Source organism: Hippocampus bargibanti, linkage group LG02 (assembly GCF_051943395.1).
Source record: "Hippocampus bargibanti isolate YZ-2025 linkage group LG02, ASM5194339v1, whole genome shotgun sequence".
NCBI lineage: Eukaryota > Metazoa > Chordata > Actinopteri > Syngnathiformes > Syngnathidae > Hippocampus > Hippocampus bargibanti.
This window is the reverse complement of record NC_142735.1, coordinates 32,227,703-32,238,446: the sequence shown is the minus strand read 5'-3', so window position 1 is coordinate 32,238,446 and position 10,744 is coordinate 32,227,703. Positions and strand designations below refer to the sequence as shown.

Sequence of the window (10,744 nt, the reverse complement as noted above, 5' to 3'; positions counted from 1 at the left end):
TTCCTACGCATATACGCCCCCCGTCCGTGCCATTGTGACAGGTAGCGCAACACCATCACGCACTTGGCTGGCCAAAATTGTTGTACGCGTTTGTGAAGAAACAGTTATTTTGTATCCTCATTTTGTGCAATGCTGTAGTATTCTCAGTTATAGATAACTGAGGAATGCTTAATGTTGAGTGCATCTAGCAACACAGCCACAACGCTACATATGGTCCTTTGACAGCCATAAAAAATAGTTTTTGTACAATGCTGAGAGAAGATGTTGCTTTACGTGCTCCGGCAAATAAACATCCTACTTGTTCAATCTAAACAAGAAGGACCATCTGGAGTCTTTATTCTTCTAAATGCATCACAAACAGTTGCTGGGCTGCCACCGTAGCGGTCCCAGCCGTAGAATTAAAAAGAAAAAAGTAACTCGCACCAATCGTAAATCGGATGTTACCTGTATATCATTCTCTCTATATAGCCCCCTTCACCATCCCCCCAACTACCCGCACCGAATACACAAACTAAGGCTGGTAGCAGGCTCACAGAAGTGCAGCCTCCTGGGAAATGTTGTTCTTGTGTGGCTGGAACATCATTCTCACCATTGGAAATTGTCTCTCCACTGAGAGAGAACATAAATAGAAGGCAATAGGGCGACATTTCTGCTTGCTTAATGAGCAGGTGTTGAGCGACCAGTCAGTTGGGTACTGAAAACAATAGATATCTTAATTGATCATTGTTATTCAACACAGGGTAGGACAATTGCCTCTTCCAAAATTGACGTTTTCCATTATTAGCAGAACAAAAGGAGGAGAAAAATAATTGAAAAAAAATCTGTAACATCCCCAATACAAATGAACAAACAAATGAACAAAGAAATAAATACATAAATAAATTCCCAAATATCCAAATCCCAGTGGCTGACTAGCTATTAGCGGTCTGGCTGGCTGACTAGCAATCTCGCTGGCTAGCTATTATGTGTTCGCTATCTATTAGCTAGCTAGCTAGCTTCCTATTTATTTGAGTTACTTCAGGGTTGAGTGAACACTGGCGCGTGTGGCTGACACGCGCCAGTCTTCTTCTTCTTCTTCTTCTTCTTCTTCTTCTTCTTCTTCTTCTTCTTCTTCTTCTTCTTCTTATTATTATTATTATTATTATTATTATTATTATTATTATTATTATATTTCGTCTATACATTTTTATGAAATCATTCAAAACTATCAGCTTCATTTCATGTCTTTTCCCTTGTTGCGCTGCTTCCAGATGTGTGTTTTCATATTGAAGCATTTAACCAATCACGTTTCAGCCATTATTTGTTACCTGGGTTAGAAATACACGAGGACGCCTTCACAATCAGTTCTGCAGGCCCTGTTGGATCAAATGTGTGGATCAAACTGTTGCTTTAACCAATCAGATTTCAAGTTGTCACAAACTATGATTGACTAGTCACTAGCCAATCATAATACAGTGATACCTTGGCTTACGAACTTGATTGCTTCCCAGCCAGAGTGTGTAAGGATAAAAGTGTGTATCCCAAAAATTAATTTCCCATAGGAAACCATTAAAATGAGAATAATCCATTGCCAGGTCCCCATAAAACATAATTTTCTACTTTATAATTTTCTAAGGCTTAAAACTACACAAAATATACATTATTTTATGAATACTAAAATTGCTATGGTATTATAATTAAAGAAATAAACAGTACTGCATAATAAATTAATTTTATTGACCTTTGTGATGGTCGTTGATGGCTTGATAAAGTGGCCGGTTTCCTCAGCATTAAACACTTGATGAGGAACGTAACCTTCTTCTTTCACCATCTTGAGGAATGACCCCTTGTAGGTGCTTTCTCTGTGCTAATTTTATTTAGTTCCTCATCAATTGTGTTCTGTTCAGCTGGGTCGATAGCTTTTTGCATCAAGTGTACAGATGGCTTGTGCGGGTTGTTTGTGGAGCCTGATTGATGGGATATGAGACTTTTGAAAGGCGCTTAGAAATGAAATGTATTATTATTATTATTATTATTTTAACCTTGCAGTCTACACGCTGCCTTTGAACTATCAAAGTTGAAACTCTCACTGTTGTCTGCCTGTCTCTTGAATGTTTACACCACCTCCCCTCACTGCTGCGTTCTTGATCAATCACGTGGCTTTAACCGAAGACTGGGGTGGGGAATAGACGACAAAAAACAGTCGACTTCTATTTTGTTGTTAGAAGAACGGGCTCGTTGGCGAACGTCACATCACACATTGAGACAGCTCCGTGTGTATCCCGAAAAAAGTTCGTATACCAAAGTAAAATATTCATAAATTTAACGTTCGGAAACCGAAATGTTCGTAAGCCAAGGGGTTAGTAAACCGAGGTATCACTGTACTACGAGCCGTTAGTGAAAAGAGCATACTGGCCAGAGCTAGCACACTGTATCTGTAGTGAACTGCATAAGTAAATACATTTTTGTGTTGATTTAATCGCAGTTTTGTCAATTACAGCCCTTTTCAAGACAGACATTTCAAGAATAGATGGACATAATTAAGATTGGACAGCTCGGAAGCTAGCAAAAATATCAAATAATATTGCAATTTGATGAGGTTATCATGAATCTAAACTTCCACAGCAAAAATTCAAAAACAGTTTAATGATAGTATTTCTCAAGTTTATTCAAGTCACAAGTTAATTTCTGGCCAACTGCACCCTCTGGTGGACGTGTAGTAATAATTACACCACACTCAAAGCTGTGGAATGATTCAGATGTAGCACTACTGAAGGCGTAGGAGTGATATGCACGGCCCGCCACTGGTGCCAAGCAGAAAATACGCAGGGCTCAAATGTTGTAAGATCACCTACCATCACGTCTAGATTGCAGACATGTCTTAGTTGCACTTGCGTTTAGTCTTATTCTGTCCGATCGTAAAACAAATTGGTGGATTGTTTTTTTTGGCCGAATATTTAATGATATGTAGGATAAGCATACCGTTATACCTCACTAACCTTTGGGTGAGTTGATTTTAGGCACAACACGATTTCTTACACAATATTTTGGGAGGGAAAGATATGGTATGCGATGACTTTGGCATTTACAGTTATACCTCGACTTACGAACTTTAGCTAACGAACTTTTCACCTTACGAATGTTAAATTCGCGAGAATATAATCCTATCATACAAACTAGTTTTCGCGAAACACACGGAGTGCCATAATGAGTGATGTTTTGTTCTTCGATCTCCTGAAATGGCAGCCGGCTTTTTTTCTCCTCTATTCGCCGCCCCCAGTCTTCGGTTAAAGCCGCACGGTGCAGGACACACACAGGAGGACACACACAGAAGTGAGCGGGGGGAGGGGTTACAGAATCAGAAACACACACACGAAATCGAGACGACAGAGCTTGAAAAAAAAAACAAAAGTGAAAAAAAAACAAGTGAAATGGTGAGAAAATGCATAGAAAACACAGTGAAATTTGGACTTGTTTCAACTTTATTGATAGGTCAAAGGCAGAGTTTAGAAGGCAAGGTTAAAATATCCCATCAATCACACAAAGCCACCACAAAGGTAAATAAAATGACTTTATTGTATAGTAGTTTTTTTTCTTTAATTAAAATACCATAGCACATTTATTTGACATAAAATAGGGTCTATTGTGTGTAGTTTTAAGGCTTATTTAGTTGAAAATTATGTTTTATGGGGACCTGGGAACGGATTATTCTCATTTTAATGGTTTCCTATGGGAAAATAATGTTTGGAATACACACTTTACCTTACACACACTTTCTGGGAACCAATTAAGTTCATAAGCCAAGATATAGCTATACTTCAAACTCTTTCGTCGGGTTCAAATAGTACACACTTTCAATGCAAGTGTAAAAGGTTCACTATCAAAAATGACATTGATTCACATCAGATATCTTGCACATATGCATATAATGTATTTTCTCCATATTTGCACACATCTAGTCAGGTAGTCTTATGCCCTGCTCCCTTCCCCACTTCCGCCCAGGAGCACTGAGGAAAATGTGTGACTCCCTCTAGCATTGATCCCTGATCAAAAAAGTGATTCATTTTAATCACTTTGACTGTAATTCAGAGTTTATCGGCGCGTGAAAGTCAGCGAAAATGGAAATGAGTTTTTTTCATACCAAAACTGCTACATCTGCTACATGGGCATTGATAACTCACAAGTTGTAATAATCACAGCCTATTTACCGTGACCGCAGGATTTGTATGCAGCGGGCGAAGGCAAATTCGGTACGGATGAGGAGAAATTCATCAACATTCTTGGAAATAGAAGTGCAGAACATCTCCGCAAAGGTGAGAGGAGCTTGATTGGAATGTTGGATTCAATGGTCCACTTTAATTTGGCTTTGTCATTTACAACCTGTACAATAAATATCTTTTTCAAAATACAGTGGTACCTCATCTTACAAACTTAATTGGTTCCCAGAAAGTGTGTGTAAGGCGAAAGGTTCGTCTTCCAAACATTTATGTCCCATAAGAAACCAATAAAATGAGAATAACCCGTTCCCAGGTCCCCATAAAACGTTTAAAAATAATTTTAAACTACAGTAAAGTCTCGTTATATCGATATCGTTTATATTGATAATACTGCTTATTACGACACTATTTTCATTTCCCATGCACATTTCTAGTCTTTTTATGTATAATTAGTTCCGTTCAGTACAATTCGTGGTTTTTACGATAATCCGGTTACTACGGTGCTCTTTCTCATCTCCCGCCGGCCATTTTGCTATGTTTATATCGATACACACCATCGGTCGCGCCATCGGCCTCGCCATTGGTCGACTTGGTCACGTGACTTGGTCACGTGAGTTTTTTTACGTAACCAGCTCCCGTGCAGCAGAGCCATTTCCATTTTCAGACGCTAGCTCGTGTGTAGCAGACGAGATTGAAGTGTTTGTGTTAAAAGGTAAAAATGGGAAGCAGAAAAAGATTGATGACTTTTTTCAATTGCATACATAATACAGTAAGATGTAAGCGTTGCAGTTTCCCTGTTGTGTTATGTACATGCCCACTGTACTGTATATGAATGCAATCGTTTTTTGCAACAATGTTTCTTGTTTTGTAGGCTCAAGCGTGATTTAAAAAAACTAACATACATTCCATACTGTGTATTAAAGGACAACTGATGTCACTTTTTATTCAAATGCAAAACACCAATAAAAATGACTTCACGCCAAGACGTCTTGCATTGCTTGTGAATCCAAACAATGGCTTCAGATTCAGATAATATGCTTTCTTGTTACACATCCAGTTATGAATATGATTCAAATACACTGTTGCTTGTTGTGTAGCCACAAAGGGACGTATCTTCTTGTGCCGGTCCCAAGCCCGGATAAATACAGAGGGTTGTGTCAGGAAGGGCATCCGACGTAAAAGCTGGGCCAAAACAAACATGCGTATCATACCTCTGAAGATGGAGGTTACTGATTCGCTGTGGCGACCCCTTGAAGGGAAAATCCGAAAGGAAAAGAAGAAGACACTGTAGAGGAAAGCACTGAAGAGGAAAGCATACATGTTTACCATCGATTAAAGAATTATATGTGCCATTTTGAGGCAACATTGGGGGAACATCTCTCACCCCAAAAAAAAGAGGCACAAAATGGCGAGCTCATGGCCAGCTCTGTTTCTTATATGGCGCTTTGATGCCCTCTTTTGGCGGCTTTTGTTAATGCAGTTCGGCGCAGGACGGATATATCGACAGTACGGTTATATCGACATTTTTTCTAACTGCAGAGAATATCGATATAACGAGACTTTACTATAATTAAGCCTTAAAACTACACAAAATGTACCATACCTCGTGTGTACAGTTATTCGTCACTCGAATGCTTACAATGTAAAAGTTGCGGAGCGTCTGTATATTACGATGGGTTTCTGCTCAAAATAATGACATTATTCATGACTTTTTTTCTACTTTTAATATTTGGACTTTATTTTCACATCACATTTTTTTTAATCCTACATTAAAAATAATCCTAAATCACTGGACATGATGTTGTTCTGTCTGTGCCAATGGATGGTCTTCACATGAGCCTTGATGGTGAGAGTGGTGTGGGAGCTGTGCCTCATGGATGGGAAGGTTGTAAATTTGGAATTAATCGTCAGTAGTGCTCCAAAGAATCATTGGGTGTTTCGGCCTTTCATCACTAGACACCCTCATCAATGGTGGGCAGCGACAGGTTGATCATGCGCGTGCTTGTGTCCCATGCACAATCAGATGTTGAGAAGCTGAGGGGGGGGGGGTGTCTTAGGTTGCTGATGTATGAGCCCAACAAGGGTCCTTCCTCTTCATCCAGATCCAATGGCTGCTTCTTTCTGCCACTTCGGAGAGTGATAAAACTGTGTGCCACAGAGCCTGTCCATGGATACCCAGGTCTTTTAGAAGTCTGACGGTGGAGGAAGCCACAAACCTTCTGCATCCAACTTCAATGGGATATATCTTGGCTTTCCATCCTCGCTGATGCGCATCCACTTTGAGTTCTGTGTAGCACAGCTTCTTGCGCTCATTGGCCTCTTCAACCTAGTTTTCCCTTGGGACTGTGAGTTCTGTTATGTAGACAGCCTTGAGTGAAGGGAACCAGAGCACCAAGTCTGGCCTTGGGGTGGTGGCTGCAATCTCCGCTGGGAAAACCAATTGCTGGCCAATGTCAACCCGCATCTTCCAATCCCGGGCCCTGGATAGCAGTCCAACCTCTAGTTTGGCAGGAGTATGGTTGGGCTTTTTCTCTCCTTCTTGGATGAAAGTCAATGGTGATGTGCTGGAAGTGGTGGCTCTCATGGGCAAGGAATTGATGGTATTCCTCTTGCTCTCAAGGACAACTGCCAAACTCTTCAGGACCTGGTTGTACCTCCAGGTGTAGCAGCCTTGTTAGAGGCTGGTCTTACAACCGGTCAGGATGTGTTTTAGAGTTCCTGGAGTGGGACAAAGGTCACAGGTTGGATCTTCGCCATGCCATTGGTGGAGGTTTTTGTGAGATGGGAGCACATCCTTGATAGCTCTGATGATGAAGCCGATGTTGCTTGCCTCCATTTCCCAGAAATCCCTCCAGCTGAGCTTTCTCTTCTTCAGGCATTCCCATCTCATCAATTGTCCCTGCTTGGCCAATGCAGAACTTCATATTCTTTAGCTCTCGTTTGACTATTGAAATGCTGCGCGACTTGTCCGGGTTGATTTTCATCCGGGCCCATTTGATATTTTCCTGCAGTTTTCCAAGTAGCCGCCTGGTGAAAGCTGCAGTAGTGGTCAAGTCATGACATCCATGTATGCCTGGACAGGTGGGAGGTGGATCCCATTCTTAGTTCGCTCACCCCCCACCACCAGGCCATGATGATGACCTCCATGCCCAATGTGAAGGCCAGGGGTGAAATCGTACAACCTGCCATGATGTTATGAAGTCAGGTGTTGTGAAGCACAGTTGCAGGTCTTCGAAGTAGGTTTTTACCAAGGTAGTAATGGGTAATGGAACATCGAAGAAGTTGAAGGATTCCCAGAGAAGGTTATGGGGAACTGAACGAAAGGCATTGGCCAAGTCGAGGAGGATGACATGAAGATCTCTCTCGTTTTTCTTTGCCGGTTGTATTTGGTGCCAGATCATACTGGTGTTGCTCCAAGCAACCAGAGAACCCAGGGATGCCAGCCTTCTGTACATATGTATCAACATAATTGTTCTTCTCCAGGTAGGTAGAAAGTGTCTGTGCTAACACACTAAAAAAGGTTTTCCCGGCAACGTTAAGAAGGCTAATTGGCCGGAATTGAATGATGTCTGCCACGTCTGTGTAAGCTCTCAGTCGTACAGGAGTGGTCCATCGATGAAAAGGTTTCTTCAGCCGTCATCTGTACTTTTTTTAAGGTGTCGGACGTTTCGCTTCTTAACCATCTATATAACCATCTATATATATACCGTATTTTTTGGATTATACGTCGCTCTGGATTATAGGTCGCACCAGCCAATAAATGCATAATTAAAAAGAAAAAAACATATATTGGTCGCACTGGAGGATAAGTCGCATTTTTGGGGAAAATGTATTTGTGATAGACATTTCTGATAGAGAGGCGTTTGCGTTGCATGAAGCGGTAACACCAAGAAGGTCCTCCTGCATAGCCGTTTATATTCATCTCCTTGGCAACGACCTGGTCGTGGATACGCAACTGCACCGTTGACAAACCTCTCCCAGCAGCACGTTGTTCAAGCACCCATGCGTGAACTCGTTCCTCCAACTGCAGTCACCTAGCTTTTCGCCTGCGATTAGCTTTTTTTGTTTTCTTCATTTCAGAAAGCGTAACCTCTGCTTTTCGCCCGTCCCTTACAAGTTTTTCGCTCACTCCCAACTTTGCTTTCTGCTTGCCGTTTTCGGCTGCATATTTCACTATCTGCAGCTTGTAAACTGCAGAATATGACTTACTTTTCGGTGCCATTTTTATTCAGCCCTTCTCAGTTGTGTTTGTAAATAACAGGTGTTAAAGAAAAATCTGACCCTCCAGAAACTGCGACCGCTGGGACGACAGATTCTGACGGATCACAGATTTCCCTGTAACACCTGTTATAGAAATGTGTAGGCTACTGTCTCACAGATTTTGACGGCTCACAGATGTTTCAACACGACAATTGATTTTTTTATATCGATATAACCGGGACTATCGATATATCCGACCCTGTTTGCATGTAATTTTCTCAGTGTGTGCATAGAAATAGTATCGATATAAACGGGACTATCGATATATCCGATATCGATATAACGAGACTTTACTGTATTTTATATTCGCTGACACAAATTCCCAGCTGACAAATCAGCCCATTTCCAACGGAGCTTGGGCGCAATCTTCTGCATTTTCTGGGTGCTACATTGCTGTCATTGGCGGCTCGAATTGATATGGGAGGACTCCTTGAATCATTTGCAAACTTTTATGCTTTCCTCTTTAGAACTATTTGAATCATATTCATAACTGGATGAGTAACAAGAAAACATCTTCTCCGAATCTGAAGCCATTGTTTTGATTGTCGAGCAAGGCCGTGAAGTCACGAACAAGGGGGTGGGACCTTCTGAAACTGGCCATTTCCGGATTCATTTTGAAGTCATTTTTATTGGTGTTTTTCATTTAACTAAAAATATCAGCCTGCCTGTTTTGGGTATTTTAGATGCTATAAAACGTTTTTTTGATGTCAGTGGGAAACACAAAAAAATGGTGCCGGTTGTCCTTTAAATGTAATGTGTACAAACCTCATAGCACAGTAAGAACCCAATTTATTAACTGTCTTTCAAATGTGAAAAATATCCCTGATCAGTTAATAAATTTGTCTCAAGGAATATGGCGTTTCCATACTATTTCGCAGATACTTGGAGGAGGAAATGGAAATAGATTAAAATAACATATGCACTGTGATTCATCAAGATTGTGTCTGTTTTTAAGAGGTTTTCATTGAAGGGGCAAAGTTAAAGAAATCAATATTTATTGAAAAATGGAATCACTTTCAACATTCAAAACATATTATTCCACAACGAAATATTCAAGCTCAATAATACCTACTTGTGTTAAATTCCGCTAAATCATAGATGGTTTGTCCTGACCGCGCGCTCAACAAATTCCTCACTGACGCTATCGCCTTCACGCGCAAACATGTGCTTTTTAGGTGCATATGTACTGCCGATTGAGGCCCACTAGTATTATCCCTGCGATGTTGATAACGTCTTTTTTTGAGAATTTGTTTAGTCTCCCCAATGCAATGCTCTTTATATTTTTAATTTTTACAATGTAATGAATAAACTACATTACTTTGATTTTCATTTGGCAGCCTATCTTTTGGATGCACTAATTTTTGCGATAAACTGTTTATCTGTTTGAAATAAGTAGGAATTTTGTGTTGCCAAAGGACTCTTTGTAGTTTTTCAGAAACTCCTGCAATGTAAGGTACTGCTACTCCTCTCCTTTTTGTATCTTCAGAACTTTTGGTGTCATTCCCTATTCTTTCTTTCTGACATTTGTTAAATGACCACTGAGGGTACCCACAGTTTGTGAGTGCTCTCATGATATGTTTTGACTCCTTTTCTCTACCTTCAACGCTTTTTGGTATTAGTTTAGCCCTATGCTGGAGGGTTCTGATAACTCCTAGAACAATTAGTACACCTCCAGCCCTTCACCGTGCCTTTGGTATTGTCCCTTTCTGCCACACAATCCTCATGAGCCTCCAAATATAGCGCAGAACATCTCATGCGTTCTTGGAGAGCTTGTATGGGAACTTTATTGCAATGCAGTGATACCTCAGCTTACAAACGCTTTAGCTCATGAACTTTTCACCTCACAAACATTACATTTGCGACCATATAGTCTTGGCTGATGAACTAGTTTTCGGTGGACGAACCAAACCACACAGCGCCAAGGTGGCTGGCGGATTAGTTTTCCAGACCCCCTTTCTTTGAGTGCAGACAGGGTTTGTTATCGAGTGGAGAACTTTTGCCATTATGGGACAGAAAAAGACCCAACAACAGGCTTGTGTTAAGCCGAAGAGGACACAAAAGAAAAACTTCTGTATTCTGGATTAATGAAAAGCAGCTAGCTGGGGACATTGTGAGTGAGGGTATTATCACTGAGAAAGCATGGCAACTTCACTCGGATATCGTCAAGAGGAAACGTCGAAGTTCGGCATCCATTGACAATTACCATCACAAAGGTTAATAAAACGACGGTATTATACAGTGCAGTTTATTTCTTTAATTACAATCCAATAGCACATTTATTATACATA

General features: G+C 40.7%; 1 protein-coding gene across 1 annotated transcript in view; it reads left to right on the top strand.

Annotated features, from left to right (window-relative positions):
- anxa5a (annexin A5a) overlaps positions 1-10,744 on the top strand; it is a 55,438-nt gene that overhangs the window by 28,515 nt on the left and 16,179 nt on the right. Inside the window, exon 9 of the mRNA XM_089018472.1 lies at positions 4,199-4,292. Within this exon, the coding sequence (XP_088874598.1) occupies positions 4,199-4,292 (94 nt within the window). The remainder of the gene's footprint in view (positions 1-4,198; positions 4,293-10,744) is intronic.